We start from the raw sequence: 22,666 nt of genomic DNA on the forward strand, positions 1-22,666 counted from the left end.
GCAATGCCAGGGCCTCAGGGTGGCTTCTGGGTGGCCCCAACAGTCAGTACCCAGCTGGGCCAGCCTTTGCATCATCTCCCACCAGCCCCTCACATAACCCCATGCAAGCGCATACACCGTGGCTCCCCGCTTCCACTGTACAGCCACTCTGGACACCTGCATGGCCATTGGTGCTGTTTCTCTTGCACCCAGTCTGTTCCAGCCTCTTTACAACACAGAAGTCCCCTGGGGACTCCCACGACACAATGCCTGGTTCAGATCATGCTCTGCAACTGGGGGGCTTGCCTCCCCTCCACTGCCAGACTGGGAGCTTTGACACTTGAGGTCCCGCGTGGGTGTCTGAAGTCCCATCCTGGTGATGGGGTAAGTGGCTGCAGGTGGCTGAGCCAGCATGGAAGCAGGTCGCCCTCTACCTGGCCGTCCTGGCCAGGACATCATGGTCCAGCCACCAGGCTCTGGGCCCGCTCCCAGGCTGATGGCCTCACTTACCTCTTGAGCTTGAAGCGGATACGGTGGCTGTGCTCCAGGATGGCCATGAGGGCCTTGGGGTCATAGTCTGCTGGTCTCCGGAAGGCCAGGCCCTCGGGTAGCCCCTGCACGGCCAGCAGCCCCGGCTCCCTGAGCAGCCTCTCATAGGGCAGGGGTACCACGCTGGCCCTTCCCAGGGCCTCGCCTGTGGGGAGGGGGTCGAGGAGAGGGTCTAGTGTAAGAGGGCAGCCAGGTGGGGGTGGGGGCTGGGCATGTTCCACAGCTGGGGCCAGGCTAAGACCCCCTGTGATGCCCAATTCCCGGGAACCTGGACTCCACGGGCCCCTTTGTTGCAAGCTTGACAGAACAAGGCCCTGTGGGCTGAGTCGGGTGGGCGCGTGGGCACTGGGGACAGGCCCTGCTGCAGGCCGGGGCCCCCCCATTGACGGGGCTCCCAGCTTCACTTGCCATTCTCTTCTCTCCTGGCACCCGGGTGGAGGGGAAAGCAGGGCACAAGGCTGTGCAGGAGCTTAGGAGGGGACATAGGGGAGAAGGGAGGGAGGGCAGGAGGGAGACTGCAGGGAAGAGTCACAGGGAGGAGAGGGAGGGGAGGGAAGAGCAGATTTAGAAAGGAGGAAGTAGGGGTGCCTGGGGGGCCCAGGTCATGACCGGGGTCCTGGGATCGAGCCCTGTGTCCTAGCTCCCTGCTCAGTGGGGAGTCTGCTTCTCCCTCTCCCTCTCTCTCTCTCTCCCTCTCTCTCTCAAATAAATAAAATCTTAAAAAAGAGAAAGGGGATGGGGATGAGGAAGAGGTGAGTGGAGGGGAGACTGGCTGGGGACTGAGGAGGTGAGATGGCCTGGGCTCAGGAACGCCTGTGTCATTCCCACACTGCAGCCCCAGCCAGAAAGGGGCCACCCCCTCAGATAAGGCAGGCAACGGAGGCGGACAAAGTGTGGGAGTGAGGGGGGGCATTGTGGGCACAAACCCTGTGGCGGCAAAAGTGCAGTGGCCTAGCCAACCAGGTGTGACAAGTCCTCCCACCCAGCATGCTGCCCGTCCCCACCGTGGGGCCTCTGGGCCTCCTCTCCACCTAGGCTTCCTCTGCCTCCTTCCTTCCTCCCTTCCTCCTCCTGTCCTGAGCTGGACAACAGCAGGAGATTCCTCAGATCTCTGCTCCAGAGACCCAAAGGCCACAGTACAAAAGGAATAAAGCCAGAGGTGGAACCCCTAGGGACCAAAGGGACCTGCCCCACGTTACCTAGAGACTGCAACGGCTACCACTGGGCCAGAGATTCTGAAACTTGACCCTTCTGAGGGAGGCCAGCCAGGCCTGCCCACATCCCCACCTTCACCCCCCTGCAGGAAGGACGTGGCCATGTAGTCACATTAGCTTTCATTCAGGCATTCAACAAACACCCTGTGAACATCGGCCGCCATTGCTGGGGACAGCGGAAAGGGCAGGCACAGACCCTGGCCCCAGAGGGCCCTGGGCTAGCCAGGGATCAGGGTCCAGCAAGTGCCCACAGGGGACATTAAGCCAGCAGCGGGGGCTTCCCAGAGCTGAGCCTTAGAGAATAACATGGTGTCCACCAGACAGAGGGGAAGGCAGCCCCAAAAGGCACAGTGGTGCAAAGGCGAGAGGGCGTGAAATGGAGACAGAGTGTGCGGGGAACAGGAAGTGGTCCCCTGAGGCAGGGCAGCACGGCTGGACACGGGCAGGGACCAGCCACAGTGGGTGCTAATGTCACAGTGAGGGTGACAGGGAGCCACCAGGGCAGTGGAAAGAGGAACTTCCTGGTCAGACTTGTGCTCTAGGAAGGTGCCCTTAGTCACAGGACAGGTGGGGGCAGCAGGGAGCCGACCTGGAGGCAGGGAGACCAGGGCCAGCCCAGAGCCATTTCCAGGCGACAGGTGGCAGCCACCAGCACCAGGGCGGGCCTGGGGAAGTGTGGACAGTGGTTCAGGAAATGGGGCTGGGGCAGAGGAGCCACCTCTGGGGATGCAAGATGAGGGAGGGCCTTGAGGTTTTGCCCCGGGCCCATATGCAACAGGAGGCGCACCTCACCAGGCCAGGGTCTGGGGCTCCCACCCGCCTGGGGGCCCCAAATGGAATGAGGAAGGATCTTACTATAAAGAACATCAAACACCTCCTCTACCATCTTCCGCAGAAGGTACACATCCGAGCCATGTTCCAGGGAAGACCGAGGGATGTTCCGGCCGCCACCCTCGCCCCGCAACACCTTCTTGGGGTGCTCTGCCTCCGGCTCTTTCCACGGGGCCCCTCCTGTGGGACAGAGCATGCCGGGCCATGATAAGCACCTGTGTCACCCCCTGCCCAGGGCCAGGGCTGGTCATCTCTGAGTTCCTAGTGCCTAGCCTAGGGCTTGGGTCTCATCCTGGTCACCTCTAATTTGCTGTGTGACCTTGGGCAAGTCCCTTCCCTCTCTGCGCCTCAGTCTGTGAGCTTTCACCGAAGACCAGCCGGCCCAGCACCCCTTTCTGCGCTCCGACACTAGTGCTCTGCCAAACGAGGAGACGACGGGGACTGCTCCAGGAGGCCAAGGGGCTGCAGAGAGGCAAGTTCAGGCCAGGCTGGGCCTGGGCTGGACCCCAGGAGTGTCAGGGAACTCCTGGGTAAGGAGATGCTAGAAACCACATTGGAAAGGGGGAGAGAAGAGGGCCCGGAGGCCTGCTCGTAGCTTGGAGCCTGCTCCTTCTCCCGGGATCTGCCGAGCTTGAAATAAACCAGCCGAGCTCCGGGTGCTATAAATAGCGGCTCTGCCGGGCTGCAGGAAGCCAGGTGCACCTTCCCCAGGCCCCAGCCTGGCCAACTGGGGGCCACAGGACCCTGCCACTGTCTGCCCTGGACTGGCCCCCATCCAGCCTCGGACAGGGTACAGGCTCTGAGAGCTGGGTGGGGGTGGGGGTGGCAGGAAGAAGCAGCTGGACTACAGTGATGACATGCCCAGTGCAGGGGGGTGGGGGACAGCCTTCCCCAAAACAGCCGATCTAAGCTCCAGACCCAAGTGTAATGCAGATGTTAATAACAGCAAGGACAACAGCTGGCGTTTACTGTGTGTGCAGTCAGTGCCAGGCACTGTTCTAGCCTGTATTAGATTTACTTAATCCTCAGATTGAGCCCCAAAAAGTAGCACTGTCCTCCCCTTTCACAGACAGGGAGGTTGAGGGCCAGCGGCCAGCAGGTGGCAGAGCCAGGAAGAGGACCCAGATGTCTGACTTGAGGGCCTGCTCTTAACCCCAAGAGCCAGGAGTCCCCAGTCGTGGGCTCGAGCGGCCGCTTGGGGGCTGCCCTTCAGTGCTGGTGGCAGGCCCTGACCCTGTAGGACCTAATCCACCACAAAAGTGGAGCTGACATCGCTCAGGAGCTCACCAGGAGCACGGATGGGAATTTAGGGCCTGAGAAGCTGGCATGGTGTGGGGAGTAGCCATGGGGTTTGGGGTGGGGGACTAGGGGTGGCGGGGTACAGATGGGGGCCCCAGGCAGGAGGAATGTGCTGGCAGAGGAGAGGAAGGAAGGCCTTCCAGGTGGGGGGAGAGCAGGGACACAGGCAGAGGTGAGAACGCACATGGAGACCTAGTGCTTGGCCCAGGGCTGCCTGCAGAGGAGTGAGGGATGCCGGGAGGGGCAGTGAGGAGGCAGGGGCTAGGGTACGAGGGGCTAAAGGCCCTGGCGTAGCGTGGAGGAGTTGGGGGCTTCAGAACGCTCCCCCATGGGATGCCTGGGTGGCTCAGCAGTTGAGCATGTGCCTTCAGCTCAGGGTGTGATCCTGGGATGGAGTCCTGCATTGGGCTCCCCGCAGGGAGCCTACTTCTCCCTCTGCTTGGGTCTCTGCTTCTCTCTGTATCTTTCATGAATAAATAAATAAAATCTTAAAAAAAAAAAAAAAAAGAACACCCCCCCCCCCCCCCCCCCCGCCCACAACCCAGGGCTCCTGGCTCACAGCTCTGCATACTGTTCTCTTCCACAAGCAGCCAGGATCCCCTGGCAGGGCTCCCGGGGAGGTGGAGGTGTCCTACTGCACCTCCCTGATTCTGAAGGGGGGCAGAAGGAGCATGGGTTTCACAACAGAAACCTTGCCTCCATCCCTTGGCGGCTGTGTGTCCCCGGGCAAGTGGCTCAGGCTCACCGTGCCTCAGTTTCTCACTTGTAAACTGGTCACTGTTTCCTGACCCTACTGGGGAAAGTAATCACTAACTGCTCGATTTAGCAAGCACTTCCTTTGTGCTGCCACATGTCCTCAGTCACTTCGGCCCCAAGAGCCACCTTGAGGTATCTCCAGGATTGTTACTGTAATGACAGTGACTACCTCACAGGCTTGATGCCAGGATAACTGAGCGTGGCAAAGGGTGCTGCACACAGCAGGTGCTCAATAAGTGTTGGTTGAACAAGTGCACTTGGTCCCCATGTCAGAGAGGTATAGGGATTGGGCAACACTGGGCTCAGTGTCCCCTTCTGTCAATGAGCAGATGGAGGTGTCTGGGTCTGGCCTCCCGGGGTGGAGTCAGCCAGTCTCTACAGACCAAGGGGCTGCTGTGTGATTCCAACGATGATGCCACACTGGGAAGCCTGCCTTGCCCCCTCCTGTCCGTGCACCCCTCGCCCCCGACACACGGCCACCTGCTATTGCTCTGGGGACCCAGAGATGCACCAGAGCTCCTGCGCTCAGGGACTGCAGGCCCCCGCCCCCCAGAGCCCTGGGCTACTCACGGCAGAACCTGAGGAAGTCTGACTGCAGCTCCTTCCGTGCATTCAGGAACATTCTCCCTTTCTCGGTACCCACCACGAAGGCGCTCTCATCATGCACAGCAACACAGGCCACCTCTGCGTTCAGCTTGGAAAGCGCTGAGCACTGCAAGGGAGGGGCAGAATATGTGAGCCAGTGGGAGGACTGGGGACACCTCTAGTGACAGCTTTGGGGGTGAGCCAGAAGCTTCCAGATGCCTAAGAGCCCACCAGCAGTTCCAGGGAGAGGTCACCCCTCCACTGTTCACAGCTGGACTCTGCAGGAGGAAGGAGTGAATGACCCCCACCCCACCCAAAGCTTGGCCAAGGTCAAGGGAGCAGACAGGTCAAGGAGCCCTGAGAAGGATCCCTGGGTGGCGCAGCGGTTTGGCGCCTGCCTTTGGCCCAGGGCGCGGTCCTGGAGATCCGGGATCAAATCCCACGTCAGGCTCCCGGTGCATGGAGCCTGCTTCTCCCTCTGCCTGTGTCTCTGCCCTCTCTCTCTCTCACTGTGTGCCTATCATGAATAAATAAAAATTAAAAAAAAAAAAAAAAAAAAAGGAGCCCTGAGAAGAATAAAGATACACGGCCTCTGCCCTTCCCTCCTCCCACATCCTCCCTGTCCTGGGGAGGTGGGGGGGCTTCCTGCCTGAGGCTTGGCCCCAGCCCCAGGGACAATCCTGTCTTCAGTTTTCTTAAAGTCCTAAATGAGGAGGAGATAAGGGCCCCAGCAGAACCACGGCTTGGGCAGATCTGGGGTTCAGTTCCACATCAGCCGCTTCCTGCTGCAGGACTGGTGCAACTCACTCCCTGCTCTGGGCCTGTCTCTAAATGTGCAGAAAGGGGGCAAGCAGCCCAGCTCCCAGATTTTCAATGGGCTTGGCTGTGGGATTCATGAGGCCTGGCAGGCAGGAAAGAATCTCTAAGCCGGGGTATCTCATGTGGGTCCAGAGAGAGGTTTTTTGCAGAGTTGAGGGGTTGGCAGGCCCACTGCACAGGAAGCCCTAACTGAGGGGCCCTGCAACCAAGACCACCAGCATTTCAGCCCTTCGACCTAGGTCAGCGGAAAAGCTCTGCCTGCAAAGCTCTCAGCATGCAGTCAGTGCCTCATAAATGCTGGGTTTTATCTGAGTTAGGTAGCGCTCGGCGGGCACCAGGGAGTCTGGCTTCTCATCATAGTTCCGCGGCTGCGTGACCTAGCACAGGCTCCTCAACCCCTCTGGGCCATGATCATGCCTCTTGTGGCAGCCTCAGTCCAGAGTCGCTCTGTTGTGGAAGCAGGGGACCCTGTAGGCTGTAGAGCCAAAAGGCCTGTCCCCTGGGATCTCCTATGGTGAGGGGTGTATGTTGACTTCCTGCTAAGATTAAAACAAAAGCCTGCTGCTCGCTCTCCCCATGCCAATGCTGCAGAACATTAACAAGCGAAGGAGACAAATAGAGTCCAGTTGTTTCCAACAAAGGAGTGGCCATCACTGCTGGAGGAGATACTTACTTCCCTGTGGGGTCACTCTCCAGGTAATCCACTTCCCCAGAGGCACAGACAACGGGGCTTCGAGGAAAGGTCTGGAAGAGGGTCTGGCCCCATACCCACTGCAGACCACCCACAGACCCGGGCCCCAGCCCCAGAGGACACCAGAGTCAAGTCTGCCAAGCAAGGGTTGTTACCCTTGGGGGTCTCTCAGGAAACCCAGAAAGGGACCCAAGGGCAGGGGAGTGAATCTCATCCGCGCCCCAGGCTAGCTACAGGGGCAGTGCTCCTCCCAGGAGTGTCTGTAAGGCCCTCTAGAGCAGGGCTGTCCAACAGAACTTTCTGTGATGATGGAAAAGGTCTGTCGGGGCACCTGGGTGGCTCAGGTGGCTAAGTGTCTGCCTTTAGCTCAGGTCATGGTCCCAGGGTCCTGGGATCGAGCCCTGCATCCGGCTCCCTGCTCAGTAGGGAGCCTGCCTCTCTCTCCCTCTGCATCCCTGTCCCGGCTTGTGCACTCTCTCTCTCAAAAGAAATAAAATCTTTAAAAAATCTGCAAAAACTAGTCATGCTGTGTGACTCCAGGCAAGATGTTGCCCTCTCTGAACTTCAACTTCACCATCCTAAAACACAGGGGTGAAGCTAACTGATGCCAGACAGATTCTAACACCCGCCTATCCTCTGTCGAAGAACATTCCCCCAAGAAAAGGCTACAGGAAAATGACGGTATTATTTCCCCATTTGGGATAAACTACTACAGGTCGAGGTACGTAGGTAATCGTGCCAGAGGAATGATGTACGAGGCCCCATTTCTCTCTCCTGGGCCTGAGAGGCAGATACATCTCTTGCTGTAACATCAGGGGCTGCACCTTTCTCACGAACCACTGTCCCCACAGGTCCTATCCTTCTGATGGGAGGGATGAAATGAGGATGAGGGCTGAGGGGTCCAGGGGACAATGGGCAGCACCAGGGTTTCTTTCCAGGGCTGGATTTTTACATACATGGCCTCACTCAGGCCTCCCGCCCCCCTGATGTAGGTAGGGGACCTGTGGCAGATGGGGACAGGGAGTCTCAGGTGGCTGATGGCCCCCGAGGTAGCAGGGCTGGGACTTGAGCTCCGACGTCTGCTGATGTCCAGCGTAGACAGGGGCACTCACCATGGAATCTAAGGCAGACACGAGGCTGGTGATGATCTCGTCTTTGCGGGTAAAGGCAGAGTTCCAACGGTCGGGTCCGCAGCCGTTGGCGGGAATGTCACAGCGCTTCCCCAACAAGGCCATGGTCACCTGGATGGAGCGAGGAAGCAGAGGTGGGTGTGTGCCACCACCACCCGCCAGGCGCCCAGGCACCCAGGGCTGCCTCTACTTCCCCGGGTGGGACAAATCAAGAGCTGGCCTCCCCTCCACTCAAGGGGCTGCATGCATGAAAGCATTAGCACCCCGCACGCAGCACCATGCACTGAGGACCGCGCTCCATGGCACGTGCCCCAAATCTGCAACGCCAGGGCCAAGCCCGGTACCATGGCCAGTCTGCCTGGCACTCAGCTGCCAACTCACCCCCGCACTAGCTCTGGCCATGGCTCTCCGTCGCTCACACACCTTCCATGGCTCCCTACTGCCCACATTAGCTCTGGACTCCAGTCCCTCGGCCAACTCCCCCTTTGCACCCCACACTCCAGGTACTCTAAGAATCACCATCGCCCAAACATACCCACGTCCCTCATGGCCCTCCAGCTGTCACAGGTTCCACTATCCCTGACCTGAGTGGCTTCCAGCCCCTTTTGTCATCTACCCACTCAGCTTTTAACTATCACCTCTGCTGAGAGTGTGCCCTCGAGTGCCCCACCTCCTGCCCCTTCCCGCTGTGGCTGGGTCAGCTGGCTTCCCACATGTCCCCAGGCTCCTCCATTACAGCTTTCTATCAGGCTGTAATGAGCAAGGCCACTGCCTTGAGGCCTGGGAGCCCCAGTCTCAGAGGTCCAGAAAGATACTGTGGGGTGGAGGCACTTCACCTCAGGACATGGTTTTCCCAAGACGGGACTCTGTCCCCTTGTCATGAGGCCCCTGGAGGACTGAGATGCACCCTCCCCCTGCTGGGGTGCCCTCAGAGCAGGGCTCAATGCCAGGGCTCCCCCAGGCAGGGGATAGGCCTGCTGCCCCTGCACCATCCAGCCCAGCCTGGGCACCCACTAGACACAAAGGTCAGCCTCCCCCAGTTCTAGTTCCATCCTGCCCCTCTCATACCAGAACCCCAGGAGTCAGGTCCAGCGGGGTACCCGCAGGCTGCCCCACTGCCAGAGCCTTCCTCTTAGGCAGCTGCTCTCTGGCCAATCCAAGCAGAGGAGAGGGCAGAGAGCACAGGGGAGAGGAAGAGATCCTCAGTTTCCTTCTCTGGGCTCTGCTTCCCCTGGTGCTGTGTGCACAGGTCCCAGACCAGGTCCTGGCAGCCAGCTCGGGGGCTTGAGAAGGGAGCAGGGCTGCAGGCCTCAGAGGGACTCTGTGGATCCTGGTCTCCACTTCCTGCGGGTAGGGGCACTGGGCAGGCCGACAGCCATACCTGGTGTCTTCGAGGCTGCCAAGCCCACAGCTGTCCCTGGACCGCAAGCTCTGTGAGGGCAGGGACAGATATGCCTGTCACTGCTGCACCCCCAGGGCCCAGCACAGGGCCAGACGACGTGTGACGGGCCAGGGCAGAGTGTGGTCGAAACCACAGACACTGAGTCACAAAATCGGTGACACAGAACAAGTGTCAGAGTGCATCACACATAACAAAGTGAGAAGTGTCCCAACTTTAGGGTTATGGAAACATGTAGAGGAATTAGGAATGCCCTCGAGCTTGGCTCTGGCCTCAGGTCTGGCCCGAGTCTGCTATTTGACTGTGAATAAATATTGATTTTAACAAATGTCCAGTCAGTAGCTGGCCAAAATGTGAATTGGGTTCACTTCTAGATGTTTGGAAAATTTATTTCTTCAACCAGGTTGCAATTTTATAAACGTTTGAAGTTCACAATATAAAGACCTGCCGAAGGCATGACAGGCAGGATGGGGGACATCCTAGTGGGCCAACAGGCAGCCGGCGGCCACCGCCTGGGGCCTCCTGCCCCGTGAAGCCCACCTGAGGGCCTGCCGTGTGACCAGCTGAGAGGTCTGCCTGCCTGGGGGCCTGACGGCTCCTCCCCTGCCTTCAGCCACCCCTCGAGCCATTCCCAGAAAGACCTCAGCCTGCCAGCCTCCCAGCCCAAATTGAATCAGGGCAAAGCCAGAGGCACCAGACAGCAGGGCCTCTGGGTCGCCCCAGACAGCTGTTGGCTCCTTCCTGCAAAGTCCTAATCCATTTAGGAAGGAACCAGGGACTCAGAGGCGGAGGGAGGGAGGGAGGGAGGGAGGGTGGAAGGGGGGCTCGGCTTGGGCTAGCCCCTGAGTCCTTGTCCAGGATGGAAGGTGGGTGCACTTAGGGAAGCAGGGGGAAGAAGACCCTCCTGCAAATGCCGGGGGGCCTCGGGGAGGGGGGCAGGTCCCTCGTGGCAGGAGCTGCTGGGGCTGGGGCAGAGGTGCAAGAGCACTGGGCCCGGAGCCGAGAGCCAGGCCCAGGTCTGCCAGGACTATGCTGGGTCAACCCACCCCAAACTGTAGTTTTCTAGGTTTGTAAGGTGAGGTAGCTCTAACATGAGGCCGGCAAGAAAACCACCCAATCAAAGCACCACAGAACACAGAACACGAGGATGAGAGCAGTTAAGTAGGAGGTAAGTGGCCACCATGAACAGGACAGAGGCCCGGGGGCCGGGAGGGGAGGACAGGAGCCCCAGCCAGAGCCCCATGCACCGGGGAGCAGAGGCCAGGGCTGGGCAAGGCCAGAGGCACCCAAGTGTTGCTCTGGGACACCCAGGGAGGGACACGAGAGGCGTCACGTTGGGTGATGGGCAGCTGGCTCCTGACGCAGGGCACAGGGGGCGAGGGGCTGCCAGGGCCATCGGGTTCCCGGGTGGACAATGCCTGCGAGGCCCAGGAGGCGAGCAGGGAAGCCGAGAGAAGCCCCTCTCTGCCCCGACAGATACTTCTTGTACCTCCCGGCCCCTGGGCCTGCTGGCACTGACTGCTGCCCTGACCACGGGCGGGCTCGGGCTCCATGCTGGGCCCTCCTCCCCCCTGACCCATCCTGCCCCTCGCAGCTAGGCAATCTTTGGCTCCAGTGCCACAGGCTAGTGACTCTCTCCCTTCTCTCTGAATGCCACCTGCTGCACCTGCTGCACCTTCATGTCTAACAAGGAACTCACGGAGCAGGGCGCCACGGCTCTCTCTGGGACCAGCTCCTCCCCGGCCAGCCACTGGGGCGCTCAGGCTCCAACCGGGGCCTCGTCCTGCTCCCTTCTCCCTCGTTTCTCAAACGATCCGGGGAGAATCCAACTTGTGTGGCTCCAGAAAGCACCCGATCTGCCCGACTCTCATCACCTCCAGGGCCACCACCCCACCAAGGCCACCATCCTCGCTAGCTCACCCCATGGCGAGGGCCTCCTCACCCTCCTCCTGTCCCCATGGTCCATCCTGCTGACAGCAGCCGAGTCAATCTCATGCCACTGTCCTGCTTAGAGAAGTCAAAATAACACCCCCTGAGTGTCTTGCCGTGTGAGCTGGGCCCACCTGCCTTCTCCAGCCCGTCGGCCCTCTTGCCTGTGTGCTGGGCTCTGGCTCTGTCCTCCTCCTGTCCCTTTTATGCCACCTGGGCGCCCCTCTCCGGCCTTATGCCTACGGGACACCCCCACCCCAGTGCAGTGGCCTCCTTCAGGTCTACACCTCCTGCCTCCCCGGCTCCATCAGCCCCATCACCAACTCCTTGGGGCACTGTCCTTGGCCACACCGCAGTCCCACCCTCACACCAGCTTCCTATCTCTTCTCCCCTCACAGAACCTGCTGCAATCTGAAGGGACTTGCTCCTGGGCTTCCCCAGTGGGACTGTTAGCTCTGGGAGGCCGGGGCCCTGCCTGCCAGGTTGACAGGATGCCCACTGCCTTGCACGCCTGCTTGGGTTCTTGTAGGCATACAGCAAATGTTCGGGGGAACTAGCCAGTGTGACGCTTGGCAGGAACCAGGACGGTCACAAGCTGTAAGCAGAGTGACCACTTGGGCCTTGGAAGGCTCTCAAAAAATAAAAATAAAAAAAGAGGCCATGTGCAACACTGCGGGTCTGGATGTGTTAGGATCATGGAGGAACAGCCCAGAAACTGAGAGTGACAGAAGCTGCTGGGTCAGTCAGGTGTCCTGCTGATCCTCTGCGCGGCTGCAGGACCCACAGCACCCACAGTACCCACAGCAGCAGGCCCATGGCCACCTGTCTGGGTGGAGCAGCAGTGTGTGTTACTGTCTCTGCTTACATCATCCTCCTTGGCAGGGACAAGGAAGGGGCTTACCCAAGACCCTGGCCAGGGGGTACTGGGGATGAGGTCTGTCTGCCTGTCTGTCCTCAAGGCCACTCCCATCCTTCAAGGAGTGGCAGGAGGACTGTACTCACACTGGGACACGGGGAGCAGAAAGATCAGCTGACTGAATCCATAGCTGATGCATGGCGAGTGTGACCCACTTGCCCTGGTTTGCCAGGAACCTTCCTGAGTTTAGAACAGAAAAGTACCCTATCCTGGGAGATTCCTCAAGCCCAGGCAAACTGAGGCAGGCAGTCACATCACGACACAGGGACCAACAGGCCCAAATGCCCTTCCCAGAGGCTGAGAATGAGACGGACAGACAAGAGGGCTTAGTGATGGACAGTAGGGCCTGTCCTTGGGTCCCAAAAATCAATTCTATCTAATCAGGTAAGAGACAGGCTTGGTGGCTCCCGGGGGAGGGGACAGGACTGCCTTCTCCAGGGAGATCTTTTTTTTTTTTCTTTAAGATTTTATGTATTGGGATCCCTGGGTGGCGCAACGGTTTAGCGCCTGCCTTTGGCCCAGGGCACGATCCTGGAGACCCGGGATCGAATCCCACATCGGGCTCCCAGTGCATGGAGCCTGCTTCTCCCTCTGCCTGTGTCTCTGCCTCTCTCTCTCTCTCTCTGTGGTGACTATCATAAATAAATAAATTAAAAAAAAAAAGATTTTATGTATTTATTCATGAGAGACACAGAGAGAGGCAGAGACACAGGCAGAGGAAGAAGCAGGCTCCCTGTGGGGAACCCAATGTGGGACTCGATCCCAGGACCCCAGGATCACGCCCTGAGCCAAAGGCGGACGCTCACCCACTGAGCCACACAGGTGCCCTTCCGGGGAGATCTTGAGGAGGGAAGGAAGCCACTCTCTTGACCTGGCCAGAGTCTCGTTTTATGAAGCACTAAGAGACAGAGCTGGGGAGGGTGAAGATGCTGGGTGCCTGGTCTGCAGGAATACTGTGTGACACCTGCCCCATCACTCTGCACCTGTGAGAAGGCATTAGCCCAGCTGCTGCCAACACCTGCCTCCCACCCCCAGCCTCCTGGGCCCCACCCCCTAGAAGCCCTGAGGTGACAGGTCAGCAGCAGGGCCAGGACACTGTGTCTTTAAGTTCCCCGGGGGAGTCTGACCCGAAGCCAGGTACCGCCTGGATGATCTCTGGGCACATTTCCAGCCCCAGCATCCCGATTCCAGTTTCCGAGCAGCTCTGCTCTTCCTGCCTGCTGCCCACCTCCCCACCCCCCGCTGGGGAGTCGTCGCCCAGACAGTGGCGGCTTTGCTGGCGACCGAGAGCTGGAGGCCAGCTGGGTCTCGGAGCCAAAGATTAGTGAGGTGCTTGTGTGTACGTCTGAGTCACTACTGCCCCCACCCAAGGCAGACCTGTCTCCCATGGGGAGGCACCCATGGGGCTCAGGCCCAGAAAGCCCACCCTAGCCGGCCCTGGGGCCAGCACCAGCAGCTCAGCCGGGGTCTCTAAGCTCCAACACCTTGCACTGGGTGCTCCAGGCCAGCTGGGAGGCTCAGTGGGGGGTGTCCTCGTGCCTGCTCTTTCTGCTGCCCATGGCCTGCAAGCCTGGGGAGACAGGTGCTTGCTCTGGCGGGTACCCGATCTCTTGCAGTGACATGTGGCCCAGCAGAAGTGAACGTGGCTGATGCTGTCAGGAGGTGGGCGAGTGGTGTGCCAGCAAAAACGTCAAGGCTGCAGAGAAACCTCCCAGTCCGGCCCATTTAAACCCCCCTCCCCAGGGCGCCTGGATAGCCCAGTGGTTGAGCACCTGCCTTTGGCTCAGGTCATGATCCTGGAGTCCCGGGATCGAGTCCCACATCAGGCTCCCGGCATGGAGCCTGCTTCTCCCTCTGCCTGTGTCTCTGCCTCTCTCTTTCTTTCTCTGCGTCTCTCATGAATAAATAAATAAAATCTTTAAAAAAAGAAAAAACAAGAAAACCCCCCTCCTTCCCCACCAGCATCTGATGCTCCCTCATCCAAGGGTTCAACCCTCCCACTCTGCCTTGTCTCCGTGCCCTGCTTCCACTGCCAGCTCTCCCAGGCTGAAGAGCCACCCTTGTGGCCACCGACCAGCCGTCCACCAAGGCCCCCTCAGACGCTGCTGTCCCATTGTGAGCACTCTGACACCGGTGACCTCTGTCCAGTGAGCAGGCAGGATGGAGGCGACTCTGCCCACTTTAAGGGCGAAGAAACCAAGACCTGCGGGACATTCCTGTTCAAAGGGAAGGACAAAGCCAGGATGATGTTTGGGACATCTGACACAACCAGTCCCCTTTTGCTCCTACTTGGGGTAAGACCCCTAATTCTGAGGCCTGGGGCTCATAGTGGAACCCCAGGTGCAGTGACAGGCCAGCAGGGTGGCTGAAGAGACCCATGCAGCTGGCCATGCTCCTGGCTGGACGCCAGCAGAGAGAGAGAGCTTGTGCGTTCGGGAATAGGAGTCCAGGTGCCAGTCCTCCACACCGTGGGCCCAGGGGCTCAGAGCAACCCACGGAAGGCACCTGAAGGGTCCAGATCTCAAACAGAAGTGCCAAGGAAGTGGGACTGGCCAGCCATCCAGGGACCCGGCTGCCACTCTTCCTGCCAGGGAACCAGCAGAGGGGGAGTGAAGGAGGGAGCGACAAGGCCCAAGTACCCAGGACTGCTTAGACCCTGATGTCTGGCTAAGTCTCCCAACAGCCCTCGTTTTCCAGAGCAGGATTTTGAGCTTCGAGCACCCTGCTCACAAACCCCAGAGCCAGGATGTGCAAAAGGCAGGATCTCTGCTCCTATCATCCAGACTAAATCCGGGTTCCCCTGATGCAGCCTTCGACGACCTCCCTCTGGGATGCCAACAGATCGGTGGGCTTGGCCTGGCTGGCAGGGCAGGGCGGCGCACCCAGCACTCTGCTTCATCGCATATGGAGCCCAGGTGGGTGCAGGCAAGGAGACCCCAGGAAGGCCTGTGGGAAGCTGGCCTGTCCCGACCCCAGGACGCCTTCCCTGGCCAGTGGCCCTACTGGGAATATGGAGATTGCTCTTCCTTTCCCCTCAAGTCTGCCGGAGCCTAAATATGTGCGTAAGGAAATCAGGAGCATGAGTGGGCATCTGTGAGTGTGTCAGCGTGAGGGTGCAGATGTGATGGTACGTGTGTCTGAGAGAGAAAGCACAGTGGGGGAACGGATGGGTGTAAGAAACGAGACAGGGTGTGTACAACCCACAAAGCAAGAGCAGGCCCCCCACCCTGGCCCCGGCCATAGTGACAGCATGTGGCACAGCCCACCAGGCTGGAGAGGGTCTACTTGTCCCCATGGGTTTGGGACTGAACCAAGAAACCTACACCACCACTCTCCTATGACCAACGCTTTTAGGGAGTGGTAAGCTGGGGGCGACCCAGGGGCTGAGTCTGCTCCAGGCCCCTCTGAGTCAGGGAAGTGGGCGCCCCTCCCTCCCCCCTTCCCTCCCACACACTTGTTGATCCCCAAGGGCTACACGAGGTGTACATCAGCTACCCAGACAGGCCGTCCTGGGACAGAACAGAAGCACACTCCACCTGGCCGTCAGCCTGCAAAACAGCTCAGCAGACCTGAGGCCCGGCTACCGCTCAGGAGGCCCCAGGCAGGATGCTTCCCTGGCCTCCCTTCACCCCAACCTGTTTACTCAATCCTCCTGGGAGCCTGCCCTGGGTTAGGCAGACTTGGAAACGACTCAGACGGCCCCACCTGCCCTCCTAGAGCTCACAGGGCCAGCCTGTCCACAGAGAATTATCAGACCATGAAATGAGGACAAGCGGGGAAGTTTGCCCTAGCTACAGAGCTTGACATGGGAGAAAGGGGTTTGACTCACATCTTCTGTTGATCTAACTTTGGGGGAGTAGGGAGTCTCCAAACAAGGTTTCCCAGAGTTGAAGAATACTGAGATGGGTTTTGAAGGGTGAATAGGAGTTCTCTGGGAGCACAAGTGGAAAGATGATTTCTGTAAACAGGGAAGAAGCTTGGCTTGTGGAAATACAACCTTCACTCCATAAGTAAAGCGAGGTGTCTGTCTGGAGGGTCAATCCTAAGATTAGGGTGGGTGCTCAGTGGCCTTTGCTGGAATGTAGTGGGGGCGGGGGAAGGGGGCAGTGCACCGCCAGGCTTATCTCTGTCCCAGAGTGTGAATGCTAGCAACCCAAATACACATACACACTCACACACATGCACGTACAGGTGTGCACACAGCTGTGCTCAGCCTAAGTCCTCCTGGGGCCCATCCACGCACAGTGAGTACGGGGCAACCCTCACAGAGAAGATGCCAGCCCAAGCCCAGGCAGGAGAACCCTGCCTGGCACACAGACAAACATGACACAAGCCTTGCCCTTGGGGGGGGCCACAGTCCTGGCCAGCTGATCCTGCCTCTGCTCCCAGCCTCACTCTCCTCCCTCCAGTGCTCCCCCACCCCCAACAGCCTGCAGGCCTCTAGCCATGCCTGTCGGCTGGCTTCTGGGACCCAGCACCTCTGTGTCCTCTGTAAGAGACACCCCTCCCCTTCGCCTGGCTCACTCCTAGCTGTTGTCAGGGACACTGGCGCCTCTGGTCCTGACCCTCCTAGCTGGCCCGCTGCCCCTTGGCTGGACACCCACAGCTCTTTCCTCCCTCCCTGCAACTCCACCCCCACTAGGACGCAGAGGCATCTGGGCCCCTGTAAGCCCACCACCTCCACCTCCTATGTGCCACCCCCCCACCCCCAGGCCTGCTGAGAACCAGCCTGGTGCACAGAACTGGGCCAGGAAAGGAGGAAAGGCGCTCGGTGGGGAGGGGCCGTTTATGCATGTTTGGAAGAATCAGGAGACAAGAAGAAAGTAGGTGGGGAGGTGGGGGGTACTCTGGACAAGGGGCAGCACTAGTGAAGGCGATGAGCCAGCAGGGCAAGGTATGGGGGTCCCCGCGGAGGCTGGGAGGGGACTGGGAGCTAGACCAGATCCCCAAGCCCTTTCAACCGAGACCAAGGTCAGGTACTAAGACTGTCCAGGAGGAAACACGCAGTGCTTCTGTCCCGGCCTCAACCCCAGAGCCTGGGCCTGCGCTCCAGAGGGCTCTGCTCCAGCCCTGCTCCAAGGGACAGTAGTGTGCAAGCCTAAGAGGACACACCCCACCCAGAGAATGATTCTGCCCTGGGATACCTTCTGGCTGCTCAGGGCCCTGGAGTCCACTAGGCAAACAAATCCCTGTTCTGGGCCCCTGGGGGCCCTTTCTCTGGCATGTCCTCTGCCCGTGGTTTTCAACATGACAGCAAATTCTGATACGTCTCCCAACAAGTGGAGACATCCACTTCCCCTCCTCTTGAATACGGGACTTAATAACTCACTTCTAACCAAGAGAGTGCTCTGGCACTGCCGCCACGCGACCTCCAAGGCCAAGTCCCAAAAGGCACTAGGCTTCTCCTGACTACACTCAGCATGGGAGCTCCGAGCCGACACATAAGCAGTCCAGCTATCCTGAAGCCACTGTGATGGACAGGAGGATCTAGTGACGCCTGGGGAGACCCTGCTTCTTCTCGCTCCAGCCACCAACAAGTAAGATGTCTCTGAGACAGCCCCAATCCCAGGCATCTTCTGACTGCGAGTGCTGAGACCGTTGGCAAGAACCGTCAGGCCGAGTCCAGTCAAGCCCCAAACTGAGAGATTAAAATACGAAATGACTGCTGTCTGACACACTGAGAAGGTTGGGGGTACTTGTTACACAGTGATGGGTAACCCTACAGGCAGATCATGCAGTGCAGGTGCACCTCCAACGGGCAGCTGTTTGGGAGGGTGGCTAGAGCTTGGATAGATATTTGGGGTATCACATACATGCACTCAAGGGTGCCCCAGGGCAGACATAGCTGAGTTGGGAAGAGGGGAACCTCCATTTGCCCTCCTCTTCCTAGACAGCATTATTATGAGCCTGTGTCCAATAATGGCTGCTCTAATTTGCTCTTAGATGGGCGCCTGGTGGCTCAGCGGGTTAAGCATCTGCCTTCAGCTCAGGTCATGATCCTAGCATCCTGGGATCAAGTCCCGTGTCGGGCTCCCTGCTCAGCGGGAAGTCTGCTTCTCCTTCTGCCTCCGTCCTTCCCCCTGCTCGTGCTCCTGCCCTTGCGGATGTGCTATCTCAAATAAATAAACAAAATCTTTAAAATAATAATTTGCTCTTAGAAACTCATGGTAGGCCCAAAAGTGGCCCCCAGAAGACACTCATGCCCTAATCCCTGCAGCCTGTAAATGTCACCTTAAATGGAAAAATCACTTTTTACAGATGTGATTACATTAATGACCATGAGGGACGCCTAGGTGGCTCAGCAGTTGAGCATCTGCCTTTGGCTCAGGGCATGATCCCAGGGGTCCTGGGATCGAGTTCCACATTGGGATCCCTGCAGGGAGCTTGCTTCTCCCTCTGCCTGTGTCTCTGCCTCTCTCTGTGTGTCTCTCATGAATAAATAAATAAGATCTTCAAAAAAAATTAATGACCATGAGATGGAGAGATTATCCTGGATTATCTAGGTGGGCCCTAAATGCCATCACATGTATCCTTGTAAGGAGACAGGAGATCTGACACACAGGGAAGAGACGGCCATGTGAAGCAGAGCAGAGAGGATCTGCTGGCCTCGGGGAGTAGGAGCCACACGGCCACAAGCCAAAGCATGCCAGCAGCCACCAGAAGCTGGAAGAGGCCAGAGAGGGGCTCTCCTCTACAGCCTCTGGAGGGAGCATGGCTCTGCTGACACCTCAATTTTGACTCAGTGGTCCTGATTTGGGTTCTGGCCTCCAGAACTGGGAGAGAATAAGTTTTGGTGGTTTTAAGGCACCATGTGTATGGCAATTTGTTATAGGAGATGAATCTGGGACACCTTCACTCCTCATACCCCAGCCCCGAGTCCTGGTCCGTGTCCTCAACTGCCCTGGACACACATTCCTCAGCTCAGACCTCTAAAAAGCTCAGGCCTGGGTTTGCCAGAAAGTTCACCCATCCCTCCCTCACTGGAAACCCCAGCACCAATCAGTGTAAAAAGGGCTGGATTTCTCAGGATGCCAGGGGAACGCCTCTGATCCAAGTCTCAGTGCCCTAAGAACCAGCTGGGCGCAAGAGCCAGTGGGAAAAAAAAAATGCACACAACCACGCAAAAGGCAAAGGCAAGAGCACACACCACCCAAACACGGCCCCCGCACCATCCGCCGCCATATGCTTGTGTTTCTTGAAAAAGAAGCCTGAGAGAACAAACAAAAAAGAATATTCTCCCCTGGGGGGCAGAGGCATCTCTCCTCCCCAGAAGCCCCCCCCCCCCATATTTCCTCTCCTCTCCTGAGGGCTCCCCAGTGGGGATGGAAGTGCTCGGAGCCCTGAAATCCTGCCGCCTCCCCGTGTCCACCATCACTGCAGCTGGCGGAGAATACAACAGGCCAAAGCCCTGTCTCCCACTTCTATCTGCCTGGGAAGGATCCAGGCAGGGCAGCCAGAGGGGGTCTTACACCAGCCACAGTACCTTGGAAGGCAGTCCAGACTCAGTCAAGACACTGAGCCCCACCTCCGGCTCTGATCCCTTCTCCCTGCGAAGAGAGCCCTCACTGGGTCCTGGCATCTAACGGGAGGTTCTTGGGGCAGTGAATCTTGGTGATTCTCTATCGCTTAGATGCAGGCAATCCCATTCCCCCACCTGGGATTGGTTTAAAGAGAAGCATATAACCCCATTCTGGCCACTGAGACTCAAGGGGCTTCTTGGAAAGTTCTCCTCACTCTTAGAGTGTGCCTGAAACCAAGGATGCCCTCCTCCTTCAACCATGACATCATAGGAGGACCCTGAAAGGAGCCCGCCCAGGAGGTGAAGCCATCACACAGGGGGCAACGGTGTAGACCATCAGAAGAACCGGGCCCTTCAGGACTTGAAATCGACCACCTCTGGGCTTCAGGTGAGATGATAAATGTTCAATTTCTTTAAGCCTTTTTTTTTTTTTTTTTTTAAGATTTCATTTTTAAGCAATCTCTACTCCCAATATGGGGCTCAAACTTACCACCCCAAGATCAGGAGTCATATGCTCACTCCACCAACTGAGCCTGCCAGCTGCTCCATTTAAGCCCCCTGCAATGGAGGTTTCTTTTCCCTGTGGCTGTATATACAGGTATATTCACAGGTAAAAACCTCATCACACTGGACCTCATACTTTTTTTAAAGGTTAGAAACAGAGTGTCCTAGTAAGTCAACACCTACTGGTTATCCATTTGTTTGGGTGTCCTGGTCTATTTTATAACAGACCAAGATTCCTTTTCCAATTGATGGGTAGAGAGTGTATGTTCCATTTGGTGCCACAGCAAGAATCTAGGAGTCTGGGGCACCTGGGTGGCTCAGTCAGTTAAGCATCCGCCTTTGGCTCAGGTCATGATCTTGGGTCCTGGGATCAAGCCCCGTGTCGGGCTCCCTGCTCAGCGGGGAGAGTCTGCTTCTCCTCCTTCTGCTCTCTCTCAATCAATAAATAAAATATTAAAAAGAAAAAGAGAATATAGGAGTATGTAGCAGACCCCCACATGACCCTCATCTCCCTTGCCCAACCCCTGCTGCTCCTTGAAGCCAAAGTGACCAAAGTCACCACTTAGGATGAAGCACCAGAAAACAGTGCTGCCCCCCCTGACGTCTCTGAGCTGGTGTCCAGGGCTGGGCTGTCCACCTCCAGATGTCTTGTTATGGGAGGAAACCAACCCCTCCCTTCCCAAGTCCTATCTATCAGGTTACTTGCAGCTGAATACACTCTTAATGGAAACAGATTCCATGGTCTGGTCAAATTATATTCACTTCTGGCTCTATCTGAAGCCATAACTCTTGTTTTACTGCTTTTTTATTCCATCTTACTAGAGTTTGCGTTTCTTTATGCCTTTCAAATTACTTCTGAAACAAGGTATGCTACAAAAAATGAAAAGAAATCAATCTGATAATCTTTTAAAAGCCCTAGTGCTGGGCACCATTCAAGGAAAGACCTGCCTTCCAGTTAGTCTAATGAGAAAGTTACTTAATTTCCCCAACCCTGCTCTCCTCATCTGTAAAATGGGGCAACAGTGCAGACCAACGTTACTATATTCCTGGCAGGAGCATGGGGGCAGGGGGTAAATAACATTAGTTGCAATGGACTCTATTCTTAGAGACCTGAGTCTCTACAACACTCCTGATAAATGTCACCATCCCTCAATCCTTGTCACTGAGGCATTTGTGCAAGCACCAAATAAAGCAGTTTGTCCTGCCACAGCCTCTTCACCTGCTTCCTTCTAGTGGGGCATGTGGAGACACAGAGGAATGCCTGCTTGTCCCTCCCTTAGGTGGCTAGTGGTGTTAGAAGGTATTGGGGGCTTCATCCCGTTCCTGGCATCCATCCCAGGCCAGAAGACATCTCAGCTGGATGCTGCATAAAAGGACCCAAGCACGAACAACAACAACTACAAAATGACCCAAGCACTGGGTAGGGACTACAAGAGGTGGCTTATCAGATGCATTCCAAGTGGAAGAGCTTACAGCAAGTTGGTAATAATTACAGTCTCAAAGAGATTTTTATACACCCAGGTTCATAGCAGCATTATTTGCGATAGCCAAAAGGTGGGAGCAGCCCAAGTGCCCGCTTATGGATGAATGGATAAAGATGTGGTCTTTACGTACAACAGAATATTATTCAGAATATTACTATTTTTTCAAAGACTTTACTTATTTGGGGAGTGGAGAGAAACAGAGGGAGATGGATAAGCAGACACCGAACTGAGCATGGAGCCTGACACAGGGCTCAATCCCATGACCCTGAGATCATGACCTGAGCCAAAATCAAGAGTTGGACGCTCAACCAACTGAGCCACCCAGGTGCTCCCCCCAGAATATCATTATTATTTTGAATATTATTTATTTATTTATTTATTTATTTATTTATTTATTTATGATAGCCACACACAGAGAGAGAGAGAGAGAGAGAGAGAGAGGCAGAGACAATAGGCAGAGGGAGAAGCAGGCTCCATGCACCGGGAGCCCGACGTGGGATTCGATCCCGGGTCTCCAGGATCGCGCCCTGGGCCAAAGGCAGGCGCTCAACCGCTGTGCCACCCAGGGATCCCGAATATTACTATTTTTAAACAAGAAGGAAATTTTGGCAAATGTTACGACATGGATGAACCCAGGGACACCATGCTGAATAAGCGGGTTGCAAAAGGCAGATACTGTACAATTCTACTTGTATGAGGTCCCTAGAGTACCCATACTCACAGAGACAGGAAGGAGGATGGTGGGTGCCAGGGGCTCGGGGGAGCTAGTGTTTACTGGGGACGAGTTTCAGTCTCATCAGGGGCAGATGAGAAAGTTCCGGAGACAGGTTGCACCGTAACGTCAATGTACCCAACGCTACTGAACTGGATACCTAAAGATGGTTGTGATGGTCAATTCTGTGTGATGGGTGTTTTACCCCAATTAAATAATAACAGCCATTTACTAAGAGTTATCTAGAAACACCCATGACACTAAGTCTGGTGATGCACATGGGTCTCCCCAAGCCTTGAGCCCATGACTGGCTCTTAAGTTCCAAGCCAGCCCCAGGCTCACTGGTGTCA

The 22,666-nt window shown here is 57.1% G+C and overlaps 1 protein-coding gene across 6 annotated transcripts in view; it reads right to left on the reverse strand.

Moving 5' to 3' along the window:
* GTF2IRD1 (GTF2I repeat domain containing 1) overlaps positions 1–22,666 on the reverse strand; it is a 111,035-nt gene that overhangs the window by 67,874 nt on the left and 20,495 nt on the right. For 4 of the 6 annotated variants that reach the window (XM_038539072.1, XM_038539071.1, XM_038539070.1 and 1 more), the window contains exons 1-4: positions 7,836–7,958; positions 5,199–5,340; positions 2,598–2,753; positions 490–673 (exon numbers count right to left, since the gene is read on the reverse strand). In XM_038539072.1, coding sequence (XP_038395000.1) covers positions 490–673; positions 2,598–2,753; positions 5,199–5,340; positions 7,836–7,958 — 605 coding nt within the window. Of the gene's footprint in view, positions 1–489; positions 674–2,597; positions 2,754–5,198; positions 5,341–7,835; positions 7,965–22,666 lie in introns of those variants that run through there. The other 2 variants (XM_038539068.1, XM_038539069.1) reach the window with 1 other exon arrangement.

The sequence above is a fragment of the Canis lupus genome, chromosome 6, assembly GCF_011100685.1.
Source record: "Canis lupus familiaris isolate Mischka breed German Shepherd chromosome 6, alternate assembly UU_Cfam_GSD_1.0, whole genome shotgun sequence".
NCBI lineage: Eukaryota > Metazoa > Chordata > Mammalia > Carnivora > Canidae > Canis > Canis lupus.